General features: G+C 38.4%; 3 protein-coding genes across 4 annotated transcripts in view; 2 read left to right on the plus strand and 1 right to left on the minus strand.

Moving 5' to 3' along the window:
* Positions 1 to 26,451, minus strand: part of nf1a (neurofibromin 1a) — a 56,398-nt gene that overhangs the window by 5,320 nt on the left and 24,627 nt on the right. For both annotated transcript variants that reach the window (XM_060888480.1, XM_060888479.1), the window contains exons 36-56: positions 11,001 to 11,433; positions 10,534 to 10,874; positions 9,981 to 10,183; positions 9,674 to 9,867; positions 9,434 to 9,574; positions 7,356 to 7,635; positions 6,942 to 7,156; positions 6,749 to 6,810; positions 6,491 to 6,632; positions 5,344 to 5,445; positions 4,923 to 5,063; positions 4,576 to 4,702; positions 4,194 to 4,325; positions 3,974 to 4,109; positions 3,354 to 3,511; positions 2,992 to 3,114; positions 2,626 to 2,744; positions 2,058 to 2,158; positions 981 to 1,123; positions 585 to 631; positions 8 to 224 (exon numbers count right to left, since the gene is read on the minus strand). In XM_060888480.1, the coding sequence (XP_060744463.1) occupies positions 8 to 224; positions 585 to 631; positions 981 to 1,123; positions 2,058 to 2,158; positions 2,626 to 2,744; positions 2,992 to 3,114; positions 3,354 to 3,511; positions 3,974 to 4,109; positions 4,194 to 4,325; positions 4,576 to 4,702; positions 4,923 to 5,063; positions 5,344 to 5,445; positions 6,491 to 6,632; positions 6,749 to 6,810; positions 6,942 to 7,156; positions 7,356 to 7,635; positions 9,434 to 9,574; positions 9,674 to 9,867; positions 9,981 to 10,183; positions 10,534 to 10,874; positions 11,001 to 11,433 (3,557 nt within the window). The remainder of the gene's footprint in view (positions 1 to 7; positions 225 to 584; positions 632 to 980; positions 1,124 to 2,057; positions 2,159 to 2,625; positions 2,745 to 2,991; positions 3,115 to 3,353; positions 3,512 to 3,973; positions 4,110 to 4,193; positions 4,326 to 4,575; positions 4,703 to 4,922; positions 5,064 to 5,343; positions 5,446 to 6,490; positions 6,633 to 6,748; positions 6,811 to 6,941; positions 7,157 to 7,355; positions 7,636 to 9,433; positions 9,575 to 9,673; positions 9,868 to 9,980; positions 10,184 to 10,533; positions 10,875 to 11,000; positions 11,434 to 26,451) is intronic.
* LOC132858388 (protein EVI2B) lies at positions 13,510 to 19,013 on the plus strand. The gene is made up of 2 exons (XM_060888706.1): positions 13,510 to 13,698; positions 15,598 to 19,013. The coding sequence occupies exon 2, from the start codon at positions 15,633 to 15,635 to the stop codon at positions 17,784 to 17,786; it is 2,154 nt and encodes a 717-aa protein (XP_060744689.1). The 5' UTR covers positions 13,510 to 13,698; positions 15,598 to 15,632; the 3' UTR covers positions 17,787 to 19,013.
* Positions 22,090 to 26,151, plus strand: omgb (oligodendrocyte myelin glycoprotein b). Its single transcript, XM_060888827.1, has 2 exons — positions 22,090 to 22,464; positions 23,704 to 26,151. The coding sequence occupies exon 2, from the start codon at positions 23,712 to 23,714 to the stop codon at positions 24,867 to 24,869; it is 1,158 nt and encodes a 385-aa protein (XP_060744810.1). The 5' UTR covers positions 22,090 to 22,464; positions 23,704 to 23,711; the 3' UTR covers positions 24,870 to 26,151.

The following is a 26,451-nucleotide window of genomic DNA, read 5'->3' on the forward strand; positions in this document are numbered from 1 at the left end:
TTCTGACCTGGTGAGTGCTGCGAGGTCGCCAACGAGGTCATGGAGTTGGACAAGTTGAGGTTGGCAGTGATGCTCAGTTGACTCTGAACGATAGGTGGATATGGAGAGGTTGGCGTACGCTGGGACTCCTCGCCTCCTTCCTCTTCAATACCCGGAAGGTAAGTATCAATCAGAGCGTCCAGAAACTTGACCACTAGCTCAGCATAATCTGGGATTTGGGTTTGCTGCAGAGTGAAAGAAAACAAGCCACTTTTGCATAAGAAGCTACACACAAGACGGCCACATTGTGGACTGGACTAAATGGATGGGGTAATTAATCCCAAGCCAATCAACAGAATGAAGGTCTGCTGTCTGACTTCACTTTAAACAAGAGAGATTGAATCTGCTGCCTATACACCAGCAGGCCACAGAATGCTTCAGTTGTAAGTGAAAACTGTAACTATTGATTCTATGAGCAATACACAAATCTAACCTTTTTTGGCCTAAATGTTCTACAGTGATTGTATAAATGAGGCGGCAAAGTTAGGGATGCTTTTCAAAACTTTAAAATATACGGACGAAAATATAAGGACGATTAATCATACCTTAGAGAAGGGGCCAGCAAACCTCCAAAGTCCATTAAAGCCAAAGCCTTCATGAGATGGAGATGCAGCAGGACAATGAGAGAACATGAAAGAAAGAGGGATGAGACAAAGTGGAAAAGAAGGCAGAGGGAAAATAAAAAAAAAAATGAATCAGCATACCCAGACCAGCCAAGAAATTGGTTTAATTTAAAACTAAATACCACTTAGCCAGTATTAAATATCCAGACATTTTCCAACGTGAGACACACAAATACATTTTCCCAACGTATTCATAATCGAATATTAATAGTGTCGCATTTTTAAAATTTAATTTTCAAATGAATTTTTATTCTAGCAAAAAATGCATAAGATTATGAGAACATTAAGAATAAAGAGAAGTGAGATGTCCTTCATTACTCTGCAGACAGGAGGGCTGGTATTGAGGGGGAGACTCTTCGTGGTAGACCACACTCTGGACGATTCCATGGACAGGGTTCAGGAGGTTGGGGTCCTGGCACATGGACAGCAGTGTACTGATCTTGGAATCCAACAGATTGTGCCTGTTCCAGTAACACCACAAACAATAGTTACAAGTCCACAATGAGACAGTATAATGCCGTGGGTGTGTGTGTCTATACACTTCAGACGTGGTGCAACATATTCCGACACAGATAACAGATGATATTTTCAGAATGAAGAACCACTGGGGAATCTGAGCAAACTACAGTGTTGCACATCTACTATGCCTGCTTGAACCAGACACACAATATACCACCTCACAATTATAAATATAAAGACAAATGAAAGACTTCAAACTCATTCATTTACCTCCAATGTAGCACAGCTCTTTGTTTAGACATTTGAGAATACTGTAACTTGTGTAAGTCAAAAATACAACATGCTACATTAAAAACTTCTTCAGGGAAAGATATGACCTACGGCTACATAGCTTTTTCCCTCTGCGGGAAATTATGATTATTGCATTTAATCTAAATTACTGCAATAGCAAACCAGTTCACCATAATTCATAACCATACACAAGCCTCGACTCTAGTCAATTAGGATTCCAGGCAACAAAAAATACAACTGGACAAGCACGCAAACTTCCACTTGTCCAGTGGGATAAAGATTCATTTCCTACAAAGCATTTCAAATCATGAAAAAACAGCTGGACTCAATAGAGAGTTGTTGCACTTTACTTAAAATTGACAAGAATGAAAACCGTCTAGCCTTATTTCAAAGAGGTCCACAAAGCTTTTCAGAAAAACAGCCAGAAAGCAAAACCGCAAAGTGTTCAATGCCTCCTTTCATTGATGTCAGAGCCTACGCTAAACATTTCAACTCATGTAAATATCACCAAAAAAGCTTCCAGTTCACAAGCTCTTTAAATTCTCTTCAGAAGAAACTATCTGGTCATGCCTGCCAAGCACTCAATTTACTGTGTCATATGGGTAAAGAATGTAAATGTAATGTAAATGAGTAAGGGACACTCACACTACTGGGAACACCTTTGGAAAGACCACACTGGCTTCAGCCAAATACTCATACAGAATCCTCTGGTGAAACTCATCTGTCGAGTACTTCACTTGTGTGGCCTGTAACAGAAAACAGACTGTATAATACACAAGCTGAACACAAGCGCTTAAAAAAATTTCATAATTTAACTAATAGAATATGAACATCACGGGTTCTCAAGGTTAATAGTTCCACCATTGTCAAATTTATTTTATATAGCTGTTTAACTATCACCTGTTTAACTGGTTGCTTGAATTAAATGGGTTTAATCCAAAGAGCAATCATTCAAAAACAAGCAAACCAAGAAATAATGTCAACTTGTGTTCTGAAAAAGTCAGTATTAATAATCGCCAGTAAATATTTTACATTACATATTTAAACAGACACTAATGTATAAATAGTCAGATTATGTTTGTCTGTGGGTTTTAATTTACAGACAAAAGTGGTTCCAAGTTGCACCAAATGATGGTGCCAGAAGAAAGAAATGCTAGAAGACAGAAAAGATGGAGAGCAGAGAAGGGAAATAGACCTGGCAAGAGTTTCTCACCAGCACAGTAAGGAGCAGCATTTGGATCTTGGGGTCAGTGAGCACCTCCTCATCCAACAGCACATTAGATTCAGACACAGAAACCTTGCGCAAATGGGAGTTGGCTATTCTTTGTGACTCTGTAAGGGGACATGGCAACATTATAATATAAAATGAATCAAAATTATAAACTAACCATCAATTTCCCTCAATCAGATAATTTGATTATATCTGTCTCATTGTCAATGAATGAAAAACATCATAAAAAAAGTACTGGGTAGAAAAAAAAAACTATATGCGCTGTATCTAAACAATACATTACAAAACAATTATGTGCCGTCATACTCCGTTCCCTGATAATCAGCACAAGGCTTTGCAAAGTCTTACCAATGTCATAGTCATTTTCAGCCACCCGCCTTATCTTTGGAGGAGTGGTGATGCCTGATTCCATTTCTGGTCTCTTTGGTGCTTTAGAATCTGATATCAGATGGTCAAAACTCTTCCTGGTGCCTAAGACACAAAAACAGTATAGAATTAAGACAATTAAATTCAATATTTAACAGCACTGTAGCTCTGAAATAAGATTAAGAGATGATTCAGGATGGGAATAAATAATTAAATTTCATTTTCACTGAGGAATCCTTCACAACACCAAGAACCAAATATTGACCCAGCCAAAAAAATAAACAAAAACCCAACAACAACAACAACAGGTATACTTCCTGCAAACAAAAAATATGTACAGTTACCCAATAGTTTCTTGGCATTGGCTTGTGAGGGCTGTCCCATATCAACACTCATGGACTTGCGTGTACGTGGGCTGGTCTGCCCCATTGTGGGATAATATGCTGCCAGGTAGCGTTCTGATACTTTGGGTGACGTCCATGGCTGGCTTTCCTTTAGAGGCCTGACACATCGGAAGAGCAAAACAATAGACTTAAATATTTAATTTGTTCGTTCATTATTAGTTTTTAAGTAAATGTTGAATCATTGAACTGACATCTGATTAACAACAGAACTATTATATTTGATATAATAATCATATCTGCACCTGTGCAGCTGATTATGATTGTAACAATAAAAATGATTTTGCAGATGAGTTAACATTATATTCTTCTAATTTTCAATAAAATAGCAGATAGCACCATTTGCCAAGCTCAATGTTGCTTAAACAAAAAAAAAAAAGGAGAAAAACCTCATCCACGCATTTAAATGGAAAGGATCAAAGAGAGGGATGGAAATAAACTCCCACAAAAAATGGTATAATATTCAATGGTATCCCTTTCAGTTCTCAGTTAAGACTTTATAATGCAATAAAACCAACCTTTAAAAAAATGTTGTGTTAATATGTTGGTGTTAATAGTCTCACCTGCATCCAGGCTCAGGGTGATAAACTGAGTACGTGTCCACAGGGAAGTTCTCCATGGTAACATCTGAAAGAAGCAAAGACTTCCTGTGTTTGAGACTGCACCGACTGCGCACCTCCTCTGACACCGTGAGCAAAGCTGCAAAAGGCATATGCACACAAATTAAAAACAGGACAATATCAATGTGAAAATTGTCAGAGGGTTTACATTCTTTTCCCTCACCTGCCAAGTAGGCCACACTCTGAGTGTTCACCTCAAACTTGTCACAGTTGCGGTGTTTTCCCACCAGACCCAGGAGCGTGTGAAGGATACGCACAGTTCTTGCCACCGTAGTAGAAGATGGGTGTCTGTAACCTTCAGAAAATATAACAGTAAAACCAAAATGTATATTCATTGAAAGACAATACAATTTCAACTGTCTCTTTCTTTCTTTATAGTAATCTTGATATAGTGTAGGTTTCCTGTTTGAAAATATTCGATGTTTTGATAAAAAAAAAAAAACAAAAAAAAAAACGAGTACAGAAGTACAGTTAATAAGAATAAAGTTTATATCAACCATCAGATGATATATAATAATCCTGCTTAGGGTGATGTTTTATTATACCTTTCAGCAGATGCCCCACTAGGGCAAAATTGAAGTTGGAGTTGAAGTTAAGGCCAACAAAATGGTCCATTTGTTTACAATCCCATTCTAGGGGCTTCCGGATCTCCATAAAGACCTCTTCAGGACTCTTCAGGTGAGAAAAGACGTAGCGAATATATAAAGCTGAACTAAATGCAAAGTCATGTTTCTGTGCTCCACAAATATATACAGATACATACATACATACATACATACATACATACATACATACACATATACACACATACACACACATTTATATATACATATATCATACAGAAGCAAACTCGCATTTTCTGTGTCTCTGTCTCTCCCTCTATGTTTAATACCTTGTCATTAAACACCCGGAGGCTGTCGAGTGTGTGCAGGTTCTGCTCCAGCAGTGCAGTCCCAGCTGAGTACAGATTTACCTCATCCAGCTGCAGCACTGCTACTGCCACCCAGAACAGAGCCTTGTGCATGGGAGAATCCTGAACACACACAGCAGTCTGACATACAATACTAACCAAAACTTTGGATGTCAATACATGTCAATGTAGCTATTATACACTTTGTTGTGGGTGAAGTGATTTGCTATACATTTACTTTTATCCTTGTTTAGTGTAAAAAAAACACTAATGGCTCCTGTTTCAGCAAACACATCTATAAATCTGACTAATAATGTGTCAGTTTAGTCCAACCTCAGTGCAAGTACAGTCACAAAATGTATTTCATCTCCATCAATAACGGCAGCTTAAAGCCCCACAGTACCTGACTGAGGAGAGGTTGTAGCTTGGTCAGAGCGATGACAGTGGCTTCAATGAGAACCTGACTGTTGTAATTATCCGGCCCCTTTAAGCAGCTTTCCAGCCCCTGCAGAGGAAGAGCATTAATCTGGCTGGGCAGTGGAGCATAGCACCAGCAGCTACAGATACACAGCCAGAGTAAATGGCTCTACAGCAGTCTCAACAGCACTCTGCATTCTGCAGATAAAAACTATCTGACACTCACAGAGAAACAAACAGCCTCTTTAAACTCTCCCAAGAAAGGAAAACAAGTTGTAGAGCAGAGATTGAGCTAGAGAGTGGCCATTATTTAAGTGCGAGTTTAGCTAAAAAATGACAGCAAGTGACTCAGCAATATGCAGACAATGTTTTCTAATTTATTGTACAAATAAAATAAAAATAGTTTTGATGCAAGTATGAATAAACTCCTCTTATTTGTCCTAGCTACTAATACTAATTAAAACTAGATACAAATAGAAAGGAATGATTTCTCAATACTACAGTTATAAATCTTTTTAAAACATCCATTAGTATCTTATTATTACTAGTATTACTATTATCTTATGCATAATAAGTCCTTAAAGAAAAAAATCTAGTTGTAAATATATATTTATACTGATGTGGTTAGTGATTCTAGTACTAATTTATTGGTTTTAGTGGTCATGTGCTGACATTGTGTATATTATATAAAAATATAGTCTAATGTTTTACATGACAACTTTGGAACCTGAACCTCTCTGGAACCTGTTTGAGCAGAGTGTACAGATCAGACGCGGAGAGGCCGGATAGACTAAAGGACTAAAACCCTGCTGCAGCGCTCTCTCTAAGTAGAGGAGAAGCAAGAGCTAAATGCTACTGCACAACAACTGGCAGATAATCAAACAGCACTGAATGCAATTTAAGAAAGAGAAACGTAGCAAAATGTTTAGACTTAGGCCATCTCAGCATTTCAGTACAAAATGCTCCGACTTATTTTGCCCAACCGGAGATCACTTCTAGGCTATAAAGACTAAGTGGGTTCAGGGTGGAATTTCCTTTAACTGTAAAGACCATATAGACATTTGAGCCGGTTTCAGATTATACAGGTAAACAGTTAAACAGTAGATGGAACTAAGGCTGGGGGAAGCACTCACCCGGTCAATGCTGAGCAGGGGACTGGCCTTGCTAAGTATCCGGATGATCTGTTTGATCTGACCATGTGTTACACGTTTACTGATGCAGCCAAACACCACTAGCGCCCGTGGCTGTAGAGACGGGTTATACTGGAAAGCAAATCTAGCCAAATACAAATAACAATCAATGAGCACACATACCATTCCAAGAAAAAGAAAGGAAAAAAATAACAGTAACCATTACAGTATTAATTAAAAATAATTTTTTTATTCACGCACTTTTGAGCTAACTCTGTCCACTGGTCTAACCATTTGCATCCAGGAATGTCCCTCATACAAGCCTAAGAAAGACAAGAATAAGTTCAGCATTTAACAAAAATGTACCATCAATCATGTTTTCATTGTGGCAAACAGGGTATAGAAGAAAATATTACTAAGAACAGGAAAGAGCTTAATGAACACTCAGACGTACCTCCATAATTTCTAGGAGGGCTTCGGTGACTGTCTCTAGAGAGGACAGGGCAAAGGTCTCTCTCTCATAAGACCCTGGAGAGAACGAGCGATCTCTGTAGCTGGAGCGGAAAGCTATGACTGCCGCTGATTTGACCTTACTGATGCCAAACAGCAGGTAGAACTTGGGCAAGGAGAATTCAGTGAGGCTCAGTCGCAGCACCTGTTTAGTCTCCTCTGCAGAGGACACAAGGAGAATTATGATACGATGACAGAGGTGACATTGTAGGGAATATACAGGCCCCCAGGTAAAGGGGACTTCAAGGGGACTGTAGTGAAAATGCTCTTTTTACCTAAAGAAGATCTCAAAAACAAAGCATTTCTACAAGGTTCAGGAATCAGTCTGAAATGGTGACGCGTGTGGGTGTGTTCTCACCACTGAAGTTGAGCTGGGAGCAAGTACACAGCGAGTGAATGATGTTGATGACCAGGCCATGAGTGGAGGCTCGGAGGGACAGGGGTCCTGTAGCCACCAGCAGAGTGACCACATGAAAGAGGTAAGGCAAGTGAGCGGCTACATCCAGAGAGTTATTAAAGGAGAGCATGAGCATGTAGCGTGCCAGGATGGCAATATCGTCCCACATTAGGTGCTGCTCCAGAGTAGGTGTGGGTGATAGGCACGTCTTGTCAATTATCTTGCACATTCGCCCAATCACCTTTAAAGCAGAGAAGAAAAAATAAAAACTAAGCTTGGCATTAACAACTTTGTGGTGTGGTGAATCAAATGCAGACTTGTTTGTAGTGTCACTTTTCATCATTTTTATTAACTTTTCTGCACTGCATTATACTTTGTTCTAAAGTCTCATTTTAACTAAGACTTTATTTAGATATTCTAATAAGTGACAATCTGATAAGACTGCTTAAATTACTGACCATATTAAATCAGCTTAAGATTAAAATGCTAATATTTAAAACAAATATCAACCACTTGTTTCACTGTAACATTTACGCGAGAGTCCTTCTGAAATCATCCAAACTAGCATGTCTGAATACCAATCAAACAAAAAAACAAAACAAAACAAAACAATGTTATTTTTGACCTCATCTGTCATGTACCTAAACCTTACACTCCAGAGGCTTATGACCTCCTCAATAAGGTCATGTTTGGGTCTGTCTTTGACCGCCAAGTCTGATGTTGTGTAAGGCAAAGAGAAGGCAGATGCAATGACTGGACAAAGCCTGCCCTTGTACTCCCAAACAGGCATGTAGTGACATCAGCAGTGGCTGGCACATGCTAGCCAAACAGTGCTCAGCACCCTCTCAGTGCAGCTATGAGCTTAAAAATATAGCTATGACAAATGGAAATAAGTAAACACGAAGACAGATCCTAATGCTTCTGCCACTTTGTTCAAGGACCACAATGCCAGAGACTCTTGAGGTTAGTGGAATTTAAATCAGAAGAGCAGCTTTGTGCTATGTTGCCTAACAATGATGTTCATTCACTTTTATAGCTAAGAGTTGTTCATATAATGGAACAGTGTGTCTTGCTAACTTACTATTGTGCGTGAAAGAAAGTGCATCTATGAATCAAGGGTAGACATTTGTGAAGGATACCTCAAGATAATGGAGTATTGGAGCAAGCTCAGACAATATCAGTGAAAATGTTTTTAGTGCACCACAGGTAAGGAACCTTAAAACTAACCCATCCACTTTTTTGGAGGAGATCTGTAGGGTGCTGCTATGATAAAATGTATTATTTTTGTGAATGATGAAAATGTTTAGTCATATTTACAAAAGAGGGCTCTTAATGTAAACAAGATTCATAATTAGGATGTGTCTGTTTATTAAATGCCTGAGATACATAACCTAACGTGTATTTAGCAGAATTAAGATTAGCAAATGTTGCTAAAATAGAATGAAGAGCACTGGAAAATATTGTTATATATATTGGATATAATTAATATTGGCTATTTGAAATCAAACCCAATGACCCAAAACAGTACATGACTAACGAGAGACTAACAGCATGTTCATGTTTCATACCCCGCTGCTGGTGAATTCTTGAATCTGATTGATAAGAAGTTGTTGATTATTGATGGCTAATTCAAGCCACAGGGTTGTTGATGTTCTACATCTAATATATTACTGTTTCTATACTGACAGATTGGAGGATGCTACACATAATCTAAAGCTAATAATAAACAGACAAACAGATATTTAACATGGCTAAAAAAAACAACTAGTGAAGGAGTCACCAGTGTCAGTGCTTTTGCAAAGCATTCTTGACAGGGGAATTTGTGCTTTCTTGTGTCTCCGCAAATATTGGTGCCACTAAAATCTGGAATGTGCTTCTAAAAGAAAATGGTCATTAATCACTGATTCTTTGTATTTGTGTTCAAGCTCTGTCATCCTAGCTTAAGACACACTATTGGACAAAAACATTTACTGACACTTAATCCAACATATGAGGATCTAGAATTAATATTAATTATAAAACAAGCAATGAAAGCTTACCTTGCTTGAAACCAATTTTACATTTCCAGATGCCAAAGCCACAGCTGTGTCGGCCATTACTTCAGCTTTGATTGATCCTAGGCCCCCAGTAGCACTCGTTTTTATGAAGCTATCCAACACCACATCTAGCAGGTCTGATATCTATAAACAAAACAAAACACACAAGTTGGGTTTAGAGCTTCTATTTTGTAGAACTGGTCTGTGGCTGAAGTCCGTGTCTGTGCACAAGGGCAAACCCACCTGGCCAAGGCTGCCCCAGATCTTAGCCTGAATTGATGGATACATCTGCTTCTCATTGATGGTCATGGTGATGAGCTTGTCCAGAATGGCAGTTACACGTTGCCGCTTGGCATCATCATTGTGCTTACAGAAGCGCACCAGGTTGCGCAACCAAGGAGTCATGTATTCCAGACACAGATGCTTCAGTTCAATACCTGTAAAACCAGCAGACACAGGAAAGGAAGATTAATTGACTCAATTGTTGTCATATGATGTGCTTAATTTGTTATAAATGTACAGCTATGTCGAGCATTTCTGTGGCACTGACTTGACTTGCTGAAACCACTGATGCATTCTTCCAGAAACTCCAGGGTAAGGTGGGGTTCATTGGCTGCTAAAGTTTTACTGATGGACACAATAAAAAGCGTGTTGTTGGCTGGGATGCATAAACCAGATGTTTCCAGGAGTTGCCCTTCAATTTTGAGGTTGAAGGTGCAGGTTAAGGCACACAGAAGGTTGTAGGCTGCTGACCTGTGGATTGCAGAAAAATAAGGTCACATAGCCATAACATAGATATCATGGTTAGATAACTCTCCAAAAGGGGATTCTTTACGTATTATCTGAGACAAGAAAGACATAGGAGTAACAATTTCTAACTATATCTCAAAGTAATTGATGTACAATATGTACAAGTGGTTCTTTTTATTGTCTAGATAATTGCAAGGTCAATCGCACATTTGCATTTCTGATCAGCACAAAGCAACAAAGAAGATGGTGAGTAAACAGGAGCACCGTTACTCTAAGAACTGAGACACAACAGTTTACCCATATAAACTTGACTATGTAAAATGGAATGTGGCCACATTTTTTGCACATTTTACCTCAGGCTGGGGTCAGAACTGCCCAAGTTGAGGAGGGCAATGTTGAGTAGGGTTCCAGGCACATCTTTAGGCCTGATTTTGGTGTGCTGTGGGATAGAGTCTGGTTGAGAGAGCTCCCAGCGTGTACGGATATGGATGATAGACTGCACTATGGCATCACATTCCTGGTGCATAAAAGTGAGGGGTGTGCCTTGGTTGGCGATAGTTAGTGTGAATTGGTTTTCATCAACAAGGCAGATCTCTTCAATCTCGGAGGCATAGTAGATGTCATTGAGGAAAACTGACTGGCCCAGGACACGGGTGCGCTCAGCTGAGGTCACTTGTACAGCTGTGGAGCCAACCTGAGTAAAGTAAAATAAAAAAGAAAGATCTTTAATACAGGGACATGGTGACCACTAAATCAGTGTTACTTTATAACAAGAAGCATTCGCTCAATTTCTTTAGTAGAGATTTCTCTGCTAAAATACCTTAATGGACACTTTTGTATCTTTGTGCGCAAGCTTAAGTGCATTATGGAAAACTTTGAGGTCCTCCTCTAGGGCCAGGGTTGAAGCAGGAAGCTTCTGCTGGTCAGGTTCCACGTATTCAGCAAGACGTGCAGGCGAGTCAATAAACAACAGCTTCTTACTTCCTTTTAGACCAGTCAGCAGTCGTTCATGGTATTTGGTGTATTCCCGCACCCAGGTGTTGCAGTTATAGATGAAGACGGCAGCCACATTCTCATATGCAAAGTTTGGAAACACAACAAACCACTTGGAGAGGAAGTCAGTCTTGAAGCGGTTGCTAGGGCCAACATGCGTGAGGTCCACAACAATCTCGTAGTGTTTAGCGTAGTATGGTTTGAGTGTGAGTAGTACATGGTAGATTAGAAGGTCACCATTGATCTGCCCCGTTTTGAACCTAAATGGAAGTAATAGAAAAAAATAATGGTAATGGCTCATGTTTTAAAAGAAATTCACTTGCTCTATTGAAAAGATAAATTCACCACATTCTGAACCAAAAACTCTCTTGGTGGATCCAGCATAAATAACACAGCTATTGTCTCAATGGCAATCCACAAATGTGTTTTTACTCAAACATTTACTCAAACACTTTATGTACTCTGCTCAAATGCTCATGAATGTCTTTCAAATGATGAAAATCTAATGAAATAACAACAAAAAGCCAACATAAGATTTCAATGGGGGTTTGTCTGACCAAATTAAATTGTGTGGTTAATCATCTATGTTCTACTTTCTCTCATAGCTCTAGGACTTCTAAATTCAAAGATCCCTCTAAATAACTCGACGAGCACAGGAAGTGAGTGTATTTGCATCCTTCATCACCGGCTAGACTCATCTGTTCATCTGTCAGCTTTACATAGGTAAGTGCTCAATATCTCTTAACATTTGTATTTGCTTTTCATGATTAGGTTAAATGTGGGCTACAGAACACAGACATTTCCTTTTTTATTCACAGTGTGATAAAATAATATTTAAGGCAATTAGGCATACTGTAGCTTGACCTTTAAATACAACACTGAAGAAAAGATTTGATCTATTGATAGCTTTACCTACTGATGGTGAACAACCAAGAAGCAAGGTTCAAGAACGCTATAAACAAACTAAATAAAGACAGCATTTATGGCTGAAGTGAAATAAAGTGAACAGTGAAATGTTTATACAATTTACCAGCCATGTATTTCAAACAGAAAATTTTCAATAAAAGTTTTTTCTTTTCTAAGCTGGTATGGAAAGTTCACCATTTCCCAAGACCACCTTAATCACTGATGGCTTCCTGAACCAGACAGAAGTTGCAGCTAGCGTGTTCCCTGCAGGAGGTTCAGAGGAGTGCTTCATTGACCCCCAGCTAGCATTCATAGTTGTTCTAGCAACTGGGAGTCTCATACTTGCCCTACTAATATCTGTCTTGGTGCTGGCATATAAGGTCTTCACATTAAAGCGTCAGTGCCAGGCCCGAGGCCTACACCGCAGTAATGCGGATGTGAGAGGATCAGGTCACTGGAATGCTGAACGACCAGAGGAAGGCATTGTAGGACCATGTGAGACCAACCTCCTGCTTGAGGAAGTTCAGGCCGATGCAGATGATGCAGCTATGCCATATAGAGGAGAAGAAGAAGAAGAAGAAGAAGAAGCTATGTTGCATCAAAGCAACACCAAAATCAAGGGTGAGAAAAATGTTTTGGTCACCATGCAGAGTTCCACCTCCAAAGATTCCTGCCTAGATCCCACTAAGGAACTGGAGGGCATGCCTTTGGTGGTGTGAGCTTAGAAATGTGTTCTCCTTTAGTGATTAATGCTAACCTAAAGGCAGCATCTTAAAAACGCAACTATACCCATATACACTTTTTCCCACCTGTTCTCTATTCTCACTTGCATCATTTCGTTTATTTTCAAAGGCTTGAACCTGCCATTTGTGTGTTACATAAGAGATTTTAATGGATGGAATTATGAAAATAATACAATTAAAATTATTTTAAAGTATTTAAAATCCCACAAACACAGTTTTTACATAATATCTGTGGATTTACTAAGCTAATAATACTAGTTGTTTAAGCTCAGAAGGTAACAGTGTCTCATTTATTTTCAATGGACATTCTGGTTTTAGAAACTGCTGTTTATGTTTATTATGTAATTGTAATCAACTGTGGCAAAAATAAACTGCTAATTAAAAAAAAGATCTGTGCATGCTGTATTGATTTAAAAAAAAAGGCCATTTTTAACAGCATTTGCAAGTTTTCATGTTACATACTGCTGCTTTGTTTTACAATCAATTATAAACATTTAGTTCATACTAATTAAAATTCTGACTCTGAAAAAGAATACTGTTAAAACTTCCTTCATCTCTGTATTAATCTTCAACTGCATTCATTCTTTTTTCAAATAATTGCAGAACGGTGACAGTTTAGTCAGAATAAAAAAAGAGAAAAAGGCAATGGCTTCACAGATCTCGTTTCCTGTGAGAGAAATATGTGCAAGTTCCGCATTCAGCAAACTTCAAGCTGTCAGGTTTTACCAAGACTTAAAAGAAGTGCACTGGAGTAGCAAAAATGTACATAGCGTAATCTAATCAACATCTAGACAACAACTGTTCTCCAGATTTTATGAACGAATCATTTGCTGAAAGCATCATCTTCACTTTATTAGTGAACTATATGCTAACCTGGTAAGTAACTGATGATATATTTGTGTATTAGAACTATGACAAAGTTGCCACTGAATTTTTTGTCAAATATTTGTCTGGTAGGTGGGTGTTTAGATAAATAATGAGATTTTATATTGATCTCTTTAAGCAGTGTGTGCTTAGTTAATTTAAATTAGTTTCAGGACAGCAATGTTCTCATGTATATAACAGTCACAGAGAAATACAAAACCTTAAATGCACTCTATGGTAATGTCTAGATTGCTCACTAATAAAATATATGAAAACAGTATTTTACTTTTGGTAGTTACAAAGGTTAAGGTCATTTGCTTAATACACACAGTACAGAACAGCATTTCTTTGGTTTAAAATTTACAATGTTAAAAATATTTAGCAGTCACATTTTCTTGTCATAGATGTCTATGAGATCACATAATGCTTAGTTTATTTTGTAAAACAAAGCTAACTGCAATTCTTGAGCATTTTATTTCACCACAGCCATTTGCTAATGATTAAATGGCGCAATTTAGTAACTTATAAAAGCACTTACAACAGACTCATTGAATAAATGTCTCCTGAAATATCTCAACGTCAGTGATTGTTAGTACTTCATTAAACATGTTTTTTTTAATATATGTTTATTTATGATTAGTTTAGATTATGTGGATCGTCCGCTGTACAAGTCTGAGCTGTTACTATAGAAATGCTAAGGTATTAGAACAAGCCCATTTAAGTGCATTAACCTTTGCATTCGCGTTGCTTAATACCGTCTGAGTCATGCTGGTATACAAAAATAACGCACACAGACTGACAAATCAGATTCAAGCATTCAAAAGCATCATGATACAAGTAGTTATATTTTGTAAACTTAGCAATGGAAAATGTCACAATCATGATACAGCTCTTGCAACATGCTAGCACTTAAAAAAAATAAGGAAAGAGTTCAGCTTGAAAACAAACGAAATATTTCAAAGCCTATATATTAAATAGATTGGCTAAAATATTACTAACAGAAACTTTACTACCGACTACGTCTCTTTTCTTATGACATGCTGTTGAATATTTAATAGTTGATTAAGAGTTAAGTACAATTGTCTCACTTGCTAATGTACTATATGTGGTAATTAGGCATCATATGAACAATTTTGCCAGTTTTCTAAAAGATTTTAACAACCAAGAATAATTTCTTTATTTGGAGATTTGTCTCTAAATGGCATTGCCCTGTCCATACTGCCTCTTCATAAAGCAATGAGCTAAATTTGTCCCAGTTTGCTTTGAACTTCAAAACACTCCAAAAGAAACTTAAAGATGAATTTAAATGATGAGTTTAGTTAAATTATTGACCTAAATATTACAGACTATTACAATTTACCAGACAATGGTAAAAGCGGTGGGGAAAGACATTAATAGGGCCATGTGGGATTTGCCGATTTAAGTTATCTAGAATGTGAATGTACACTTATCCATAACTCCATGTTTTCTTTCCTAAATTACGGAAAAGCTTAAATCTTTGTTAACAACAATTGATTTAATAATTTTGCAAATATCAAGTGATCAAAGCTGATTTGTTTATTCAGAACATAATCACACATACCTGCATAGCCAATGTAATTAATTAATGGGAGTAATTGAAGCTTTAGATTTCACCTCAAACCCTCTCAATGAAAGTACAAATTGTTCTAATCATAATTTACAATAGCCAAGACTCTATACATTTATATATCCAGGTGTATGTGACATGGCCAGTGAACACTGATCATCATGTCTTGTGGCTACAATTGGCTTTAGAGAACATCTACGATAAAACAAACTTCTATGTTTATGCTTCTAGTAGTGGTTCTAGTTGATTCTAAATGCAATTAGTTTTAATAGGATAAGGGTATCATTAGATTATCACTGATTTTGATAAACCTTTTCTGGTAGCTTATAGGCATCGTCTATGAAGTCCATCCACCATCATGAAATCCATTCTCACTACATGTGCACTATTTCTGGTTCTTCCATGGACACTAACTGGTGAGACAACCCTTAAGCCAAAAAGCACCTGGCAGCATACAGTTGCTTTTAAAGATCATCAAACAACCAAAAGTGACGGGGAACCAACCAATTTCTCTCCAACAAACATACATTCTTTGCAACCAAATAATGAAATAACCAACAGCACCATGCTGCAAGAAGGTATCTCTACAGATCGCAAGACAACCAAAAGTGATGGGGAACCAACCAATTTCTCTCCAACAAACATACATTCTTTGCAACCAAATAATGAAATAACCAACAGCACCATGCTTCAAGAGGGTCTCTCTACAGATCGCAAGACAACCAAAAGTGATGGGGAACCAACCAATTTCTCTCCAACAAACATACATTCTTTGCAACCAAATAATGAAATAACCAACAGCACCATGCTTCAAGAGGGTATCTCTACAGATCGCAAGACAACCAAAAGTGATGGGGAACCAACCAATTTCTCTCCAACAAACATACATTCTTTGCAACCAAATAATGAAATAACCAACAGCACCATGCTGCAAGAAGGTATCTCTACAGATCGCAAGACAACCAAAAGTGATGGGGAACCAACCAATTTCTCTCCAAAAAGCATGGAACTTACTTTAAAACCAAATGGTGAAACAACTCACAAACCAAAGAGTACTAGTTTGCATAAAGGTACCTACAAAGATCATGAACACACAACAAGGGGCAGTGAGGAGTACACCACTGAAGAAAAAGAAAATGTCTTATCTTCAAAATCACCCCCACAAACTTCAGTGCACCAAGAAACTCCTGCAATGACTAACTCTACAGGTGAAAGTAGATCCTCTTTACATCTGTCCCCCTTACCTTTCTTGGAAGAATTTACTCAAAAAAAGACAATTACAACACAGCCTCAGGATATGTCGGAAGAGGTCATTATCACCAGAGACAACCAATTTCAAACCAAAGACGATCATTTTAAATCCACCAATAAAGGTCTTGATAGATACACTCAAGGAAACAGAGCTACTAGATCTTCAGACAAAGAATTCTTCACGCCACAGACTGATAAGTCTACTCCTTTCCAAAAACCTCCAGAGGTTATCACAACAGAAACACTGACTACTGAATGGTCTTCACTTCACCAAGAAAAAGAAATTACTCAAACTCCAGTGCTAAATATCACTGACTCAAATGAAATTTTGAACATTAGCAATCAAGAAAGAAATGACACATCCACCTACCCCCTCAACACATCGACTACCGCTGGTTTTTCCACTGGTCTTGGACCAACTGTTAAAACAGAGGTTGCTAGATGGGATACTACTGATACCTCAGTTACAAATGCAACATATGAAATGACCACAAATGGCAAGATTAGTGAGAGAAAACCCTACCCCAAGCCTAGCAGTGAAACCACCGCCACAACTCATATAGAGAACACCAAAACTATTAAACCAAAACCCGCCAAAGACAATAATAATAAAAATCACCCAGGATTCATAGTAGCCTCCCTGATTGGTAGTATCCTGTTTCTTATGTTTATAGCATTTGTGGTGGTTTTGGTAAGAAATCGTCAAATGAAGAAAAAGAAGATGGAGAACACTGACTGGGCTGGACCTTCACCATTCATAGATGGTGATAACCTACCAAACATCAATGAGGATGGAGCATTCCACCGCCGGGAGTCCAAAAGAATTTCCCTCAACTCTTTCCTTCCCCAACGGCTTTCCAAGCGATTCTCCATGTTAAGCCCGACGGATGAGGAGGTCCCCCTTGAGGACATTCAAGTAAGCAGTACGTTTGGACAACAAAATGTCCAATCACTAAATGAAAAAGCAACACCAAACCAAACTCGGACACATGATGCAAACAATTCCCCTACTGAAATCTCTTCAGACTCCAAGATTCCCGAGTCTGTAAGCATTCCTCCAGCTCCTGAAAACAAGGAAAATATCCAGACAGCACCTAAACCTGATGAGATCATTCCGTCTACACCTGCAGAGAAAAAAAGCATCACTCCAACACCATTTGAAGACGTGGATCTTAATGGTTCTTTAAACAAGAATATTGAATCCGCATTACCATCAGATGCTATACACGTCCCTTTTCCACCACCACTACCATCATCTTAGAAACGGCAAGCATTTTGTATGCTGTTTAAAAATGCCTTTTAAAAAGAAGCAGCTTGCTCAATTAATACCCCAAAAAAGAAGGGAGTCTCTTCATGGCAAATCTACTGGTTTCAGTTAAATTCATTTTTGGATTTTGGTAGATCAAATGTGAAAACCCCGGAAATAAAAGAAATGTGTGATTTGTGGTAACATTTAATAAATAGCACTGGAGCACAAATACTTCCTTTCAAACTGCACATAGAGACTGTTTAGAATGTGATTTGCTCCCAACTCATTCTGATTTTAGCTGCAGCTTCAGCTAGCAACTTACAGCATTGTTGAGACCATTTTTAAAAACAAAATCAACATGTCTTTTTTTTCCCTTTAAATGGTCTCTTGAACAGTTCCTGAATTTAATCTTACAAAAAGAATGAAACTGAATGCACTCTCATGTATGCACTTGATAGCCTGTGGTGGGTCAGTGGTTAACATTTGGTATCCTGAGCAGTATGCTGAGTTCCAATACTGTCAAGAAAGGATATGCAATGAAAAGTATTTAAATGCCCTGTGCTTGTATATGTGATAAAGTTTATTTCTTTCTTGCTATGCAAAGGACAATCTAACCTAAAATGTCACTTGTGTTGCTCATTGTAAAAAAAAACATTTATTGTTGAGACAGGTGTAAATGGTATTGAAAGGTAAAAGGCATTTAAGTCATTTGTGTGAAACCTTATGTAAACCAGCATCATCAATGACAAAAAACCTCAAGTACCCCAGCCTTGTTTAAAGTCCAATATACATCTTTTAGACAAATCCACTCACGTACGCGTGCACATTATATATATATATAAAAATAAAAGCTAATACAGTAAACAACTTTCTATAAGTAAAAAACTATATTTAAAAAAGTGTTCTTCCATTATGTTACTGTAAATATTTGGTAGCAACCTGTTACAAATTTGTTTAGATTAATATTCACAAAACTAGTTTATGTTGCTTTGCAAGATGTCACACATCTGCTGCTATTTTGTCCACTGCTATTTGAACACACAGTTTCTTCACTTGAAATGCAAAACGGGAAACCATTCAGAAGCTGTGAGAATGTACTGTTGTGGTAAGGCTTTAATGAAATGGAGTTTCTTGCAAGTATGGAGCTGCTGATGTCTTATATCTTCCCAAATTGTGATTATATATACTACAATATGCAGACTTTCATAAATAAAGATCAGTACGAATGCTTGTCAATAATGCTGAGCCTACTATGTACTTTCTTATAAAATTAATCTTTACATTTCTCAGCTCTATCTTAATTTAGCTTTATTTGTACGACCACCAAATTATAACACTATGCACTAACAAAACTATCCGATGCATCATCAGAGAAATCTTTCAAATAAAAGATTTTATTGTTCATGCATGAATTAAGCACAGACCTTTATAATACACTTTATAATATACTTTACAAACAAACTACTCTAATAAATATGAAGCACTGACCAAAAATACTTCAAAAGCAAAAATTCACAGAGACATAATCTATGTTGATTTAATCAAATGCAGAACACTACAACTCACTTCATGCTAATCTTAAAAGACATGCAGTGAATTCTGATCTCAGGGTCAGATGTTAACATGAAGCACCTTTTTCTTAACCTTAATATTAAGATAAATGCTAAATGTAAAATCTCTTAATATTCTGACATAGTGGTGTGGAAAAAGTGTTTGCCCCCTTTCTGACTTTTTTTTTTTTTTGCATGTTTGTTACACTTTGCATGCTTGATGATTTTTTTTATGAACATTAAAGATAACAAGTAACCACAACATGAAGGTTTTTATTGTTAAGGGGAAAGAAAATCCAAAACCTACATGGCCTGGTGTGAAAAAGTGCTTGCCACCTAAACCTAATAACTGGTTGGGAGCCTAGCAGCAAGAACAGCAAACAAGCATTTGCGATAACTTGCAATGAGTCTGTTACAGCACTGTGGTTTTGGTCCACTCATCTTTGCAGAATAGATGTAATTGAGTCACATTGGAGGGTTTTCAGGCATGAACCACCTTTTTAAGGTCATGCCACAGCATCTCAGTAGGATTCAAGTCAAGACTTTGACTAGGCCACTCCAAAGTCTTCATTTTGTTTTTCTTCAGCCATTCTGAGGTGGAACTCAGCCATTCAGAGCTGGTGTTTTTTGGATCATTGTCCTGCTGCAGAAACCAAGTTTGCTTCAGCTTGAGGTCACGAACAGATGGCCACACATTGTCCTTCAGGATTTTTTGGTAGACAGCAGAATTCATGGTTCCATTTATCACAGCACGTCTTAAAAAAGTCCTGAGGCAGCAAAACAGCCCCAGACTATCACACTACCACCTCCATATTTTTCCGTTGGTATGATGTTCTTTTTCTGAAATGCAGTGTTACACCAGATGGAATGGGATACACACCTTCCAAAAAGTTAAACTTTTGTCTCGTCATTCCACAGGGTATTTTCCCAAAAGTCTTGGGGGTCATTGAGAGGTTTTCTGGCAAATCTGAGACGAGCCTTTGTACTTTTTGCTCAGCAGTGGTTTTCGCCTTGGAAAATTATTGCCCAGTCTCTTTCTCCCATTTCTATGGCCTAGTCTCTTTCTTATATCTCTCTTATTCACCATTTGTGGATAATGGCTCTCACTGTGGTTCACTGGAGTCCCAAAGCTTCAGAAATGGCTTTATAACCTTTTCCAGACTGGAAATAGATCTCAATTACTTTCTCTCATTTGATCCTGAATTTCTTTGGCCCTCGGCATGATGTGTAGCTTTTGAGGATCTTTTGGTCTACTTCACTTTGTCAGTCAGGTCTTATTTAAGTGACTTCTTGATTGCTAACTGGTGTGACAGTAAACAGGCCTGAGTGTGGCTAGAGAAATTGAACTCAGGTGTGACAAAACCACAGATATGTTATGTTTTAACAGGGGGCAAACACTTTTTCACACAGGGCCATGTGGGTTTGGATTTTGTTTTCCCTTAATAATAAAAACCTTCAATTAAAAACTGCATGTTGTGTTTACTTGTTATCTTTGACTAATATTTAAATTTGTTTTATGAATCTGAAACATTAGCGTGAAAAACACAGTGTTGGAAGGGGGGCCAACACTTTTTCACACCACTATATATACACTGCACGGTCTCTACAAATGCAAAACTGTTGTGTTGATCCATCCTTTCATTAGCAAAAAGACTTTAAGTAGTCTTTCCAAACCACATCACAAAATATGGGCAAGCCAAGACTAGGATGTCTGAAGTCAAGAGAGGAAGCTATTTAACAAAAAGAACAGAACAAAAGACAGATAGCTGTCTCCCTGTCCTAAATGGAATCAAATACATATTGTGGACCATCATTACTGGACACAAAGTGGAAGAAAGTGGGACTAAGTGGAAAACTCACACCAGCAGCAAACAATGCACACACACATTCACACACTCGTTCACACTCAAGAGCAGATATAATATAGCTAACCCACCTACCTGTTTTTGAACAGTATTAAAAAAAGCTACAAAACCCAGAGGAACATTACATGGATACAGGGAGAACATGCACCCCAGGGATGTAAGGCAGAGGCACATTATTTTCTTTCCTCCCAGCTACAGATCCAGGGAGTCCAACAGAGGCAGCTGTTGTTTCTCAGAGTAGATATTTTACTGTCAGTTTCCAAAATGTGAGGGAACGTCAAAAACATTAAAGGGTGCTTGGATTTATATATTAAAAAAGTAAAACAGGACCAAGATTTTCCTGAAATAAATTTAAAATTGTGCGATGATTACCAGAAAAAAACATTACGTGGCCTCCATAACATACACACAGTTGACACCTGCTGCTGTAAGTGCTAGACTGTACAATGTCATCAGCCTAAACAAACAAACTAAACCACCAGGTTGCATGATGTTTCATAAAGTTAGTCATTCACACTAAACAGTGCCACTGCAGTGCAGTCAAGGTTAGTGTATTGGAATGTGCCGGTGTGTATAAAAACACAGTTCACTTGTTTATACTGAAGAAAGACAACATGTCTGTGTGTGTGTGGAGAGAGACAAATAGAGCTGAAGGAAGGAGAGATGATTTCGTGGAGTACACTGGTTGTGATTATAAAAGGTTTGGAGTCAGCACTCACATCTCCCCCTACACCCTCCACACCCCACCCCCAAACCTTGTCAGCAGCAGCTGGGGCTGTCTCTATGCTGCATTTCTCCACTGTCTTTTCCACCTCCCTCCTCCTGTTCACTCCTCATTTCACCACTTTCAAAGAGCTCGGATGCTGCTGGGATGAGCAGCTTGCAGCATTTGGGGTTTGAGCCATCAGAGGCTTGCTCGCTACCACAGCCCTACCATGCCAGGAGGGGAGCCTGGCCACGGACACGGGTGAGAGAGGAGAACCACCTTTTCACTCATTAATGCTTAGTGCAGCTGAGAAGGGAAAAGGGGAGGAGAAGAAATGAGCCTGATGGAGGGGGTAATATAGAGAGTGCAGAAGAGTAAGAGATAAAATAAGAGACAGAATGTGGGTGATAAAGGACTAACCTGCCATGCAGAGTAGCAAAAAAAAAAAAGAAAAGACAGTGACTGAAATTATCCTCTGCTGCTCTAGATTAGGGTAGCGCTAGAAAGAAGAGGCTGGAGTGTGGAAAAGAAAGGAAGAAAAATGATGGAACATTGATGGAAAGAAAACGGTAAGGCATTTTTAATATTTAATAAATTCATGGTTGACAAGCAAAACACAGGGCTTTAAATATTTCTAGGCTATATACAAATAAGGTCTTGCATTTTTACTATTTGCTTAAAATAACAATCTTCCTGCAAAAACTCAAATAGAAACAGTAATGTATTTGCACTTTGCCATTAATGATCAGCCAGAATGTCTAGAGAAGTTAAGAAACATCTAGAATGCTAGACGGGTAAATAGTGTGATCTGGACTGTACATTTTCACTGTCCCTAGATGGCAGCTAACAAGAAAAAGGACAAGAGGGAGAGATGCTGGTAACCGGGCTAAATGCTAACCGCTCACTGCAGTAGAAACAGCAGCAAGGGAGAGTAGCTTCTGGCAGGAACTCAAACTCAAAAGCCAGTGACTGAGCTGAAGAGAGCACTGAGGTGCTCTGTTCACATACTGCTCACTATGCCAAACAGCAGAAACAGCCTACTCAAACAACCCAGAAGGACCTTATAGGAATATACTTGAAATTTCTCTAGCTGTGCTCTATAATATCATGAGGCTGGCTCCCAGCAATATCAATAAGCAATTTATATAACACAGCAATATATAAACCTTTATTAAATTACTGATTCAATCAAGTGCTAAATTAGGACACTAGAGGTTTCACAGGGCTACTTATGTAATACAATAATTGCACATCTTCATGAATGCGAGTCAGTTCTAATACAAGCCATTATACATTCTCTCTATAAAGGAACAACATGTCTCACTTATAAAGGTGTGAGTTCCACCTGCTCTACTTGTAAAATAAATACCACCCCATCAAGGCTAAGGACAGGTTTTTACAGGTTATATAAATTTTATTACTAGGCAGAAAGTTGGACAGAAGGTTAAACCAGATAATGCAGTCAGTCCTGTGTATCCGTAAGACCCTAAGAGAGGGACTAATCAGAACAGAACAGGGAGTAAACAGTTACTGTGCACCACACTCCAGTGTTAAGCTACTAAACATGAAACATGAATATACATGAAACAGCCGTTTAGGCAGTAACAAACTATGGTAAACCAAAAGGTCCCAATAACCAGACACATACTTTTGCTTTCCAATCTCTTCTTAGTCTTCAACCAAAGCAAGCTTGTAAATAAATAATCTGCAATTTACCATATGCAAAAATATAAAATTATTTAATTCATGATTTGTTATTACATCCTTTTTGATGTCTGATAATTGAATTATTTTATTTTATACTACAGCTCACACAATGTCTGCATCTATGCTGGCATGCTTGCTGCTCCTGATGCTTTGTGCAGTGTCTGTGCTGGCTATCTGTCCCCTGATGTGTTCCTGTGGCAGGGGACATCGAGTAGTGGACTGCTCTGGCCAAGGCCTCGTACTGCTACCAAACAGCCTGCAGCACAACATTAATTTCCTCAACTTGTCCCACAACCGGCTACAAGACCTAGATGGAGCTCTCAGCCACTTCGCCCACTTAAGAACTCTGGATATCTCACACAACCATCTCGACCACCTTCCGGTTGGCCTACCGCGAGCACTGTGGGACATCCATGCATCGGCTAATCGTATTCGTCACCTTGAGAAAAATGACACTGCTTTCCACTGGAACCTGCAGTCCTTAGACTTATCAAACAATCAGTTAGAACGTGTGGTTTTCATTAACAACACACTACCCAGTCTACAAATACTCAACCTAAGCCACAACAAGTTCTGGACTGTGCCAACCAACATGCCCAACAATCTGGAAGTGGTGGACCTGTCCCACAACTTTCTGCTACAGATACTGCCTGGCTCACTAGACCGCCTTCCCAGACTGTCTCAATTTTATTTGCATGCTAATCGCTTTGCTTTAGTGAGTGAGGGTGTATTCAATCGGCTGGAAGCATTGCAACTCCTTACACTTGGGGATAACCCCTGGGCCTGTGAGGATGAGGAAAATATCACGCATCTACTAAACTGGGTACAGCAGACCCCAGCAAAGGTGCTGGGCTGCCCTTGTTACATCAGGCCTACGTGTGGAGAAGCCCACCTGTCCACCACCAGAACCCGGCACTCGGCTTCATACACTGAAACGCCATTGGGTGCTGACACACGAGATCAACCACATGTGCATGCGGTCACTTCGGGATACCTGTCCAAATCAGCATCGCTCAACTTTCCATACAATTGGAGTACTGAAAATACCTCTGGAGCATCTGAGCAGGCAAAGACCAAGGGTGTGGGACTTCTCACGTCCACACTGTACAGTCTCTCAACCCAGACAAGCACACCAATCCGTACACGGAGCACCAAAAAGGTATTGCCTGGTAAAGCTCGCGGCACAAGCATCCAAATCCATCCCTGCAAACCTCATACTGTCGCATTAAACCTTTTGGGCACAGCAATCATCCTCAGTAACTTCTGATTTTGCATCAAGCTGGAATAATTCCTGGCCAAGAATCTGCAGTTGGTCAGGATGTAAAACTTATTGATGTAAGGAACGGTCAAAAGGTTCTTATCTTCTTGGCTTTTAACTACACAGTTTGATTGCTCCTGACCCTATGGGTAATGTCTATGGTATGTGTGGTTTTGTCTGGGGAAAACCTTTTCATGCTGTGGCTGAATTCTTTCAAACAACTGAAAATTAGGGAGGAAGAGGAAAAAAAAAAAAAATTCCCCAAAACAGGGGTTTCTGCAAGATAAAAATAATACTTCATGATTATACCAACATAAGAATATTTCACCACAATTTAGTGGAAATGGCTGCCTTGCCTAGGCTATACTTCTGCAAAACTCATATTTGCCAAAGTACAAGGATAAAACAAGAAAAAAAACCACAAAAAACAGGGGTTAAAAAAGAGAAAGAAAAAAGCGTTAGTCTTCCAAAAAGTTTTCCCTTACACACTGAATGTCAGACTTTTTTAAAGCATTTACAAAACAAAAACCTTATGAAAGTGAAGTTGAAAACAAAAACTGACTATCTGGTTACCCCCAAATGTCACAAAAGGTAAAAACTCACTGTGTAGTGAGAAACAAATTTTTAAGTATCCCCTTTTGACCATTGTGACCAGATGTCAAAATGTGGTTGAGATTCAGTCAAAAGAAAAACAGTTCAAGGAAAGGCTGTAGTTCTCAGATCTATGCATGGGAGAAAATGTCTAAATGGCACTAGGTGAAGGGGTTTTCCTGGACACCACACATAGTCACTGTCTGCTTTAAATAAATTGATCAGTATTCTGTAGGCAGTATGTCTGTCATGCACAGTTATCTTGCAAACTTATAGAAATGCATACAAATGACTTAAAACCATAGTGTGGGAAAAAAGATCTCTCCTGTATTATGCTCGTCCATAGAAACAGTATAAAATGGTATTTTACACGTCATACCAAGAAAAATATAGCAAGAGACACTTTACTCAAATGAAAAATAAAGTCTATCATGCAAACAGATGTTATTATAAATGATTGCTGCATGTGATGTGCTTGCTCCATCTCTAAACAGACGTGATTGATATGTCTCATCAGTCTTTGAATCATCAACTAGGTGGAACTTCACGTAGTTAAAGCTGCCTAGACATTTTCTCTTAGTGCTTCTACTACATTAAGAGCTTTCCAAACACACCACAGCATCATAAAGATCATAAAACATTTAGCACTAGGTGATGATACTGTAAGAGCTGAGCAACGCTTGCTGAATAGATGCTAATCTTCCACAACAAAAAATAAAAAATGAATCTTCCGCTTCAATCAAGCTTTTTATTAAAATAAAGAAATAAATAAAAAAAACCTTAAGAGAAGTGTAGTGTTTTATTTAAATACAGTTTTACTTTATAGTTTAAGCACAAAATGGTTTTCTACAAGCGAGAACAGATATTAGTAATATAGTTAAACATTCATCCTTTACAAAGAGGCTAGATTTAACAGTAAACTTTTAGTGTTTACATGCATACAATACATGTTAAGACTCAAAATAAATACATCTGCTTAATCATAAACTAGAGAGTTTTA

The sequence above is a fragment of the Tachysurus vachellii genome, chromosome 15 (assembly GCF_030014155.1).
Source record: "Tachysurus vachellii isolate PV-2020 chromosome 15, HZAU_Pvac_v1, whole genome shotgun sequence".
NCBI lineage: Eukaryota > Metazoa > Chordata > Actinopteri > Siluriformes > Bagridae > Tachysurus > Tachysurus vachellii.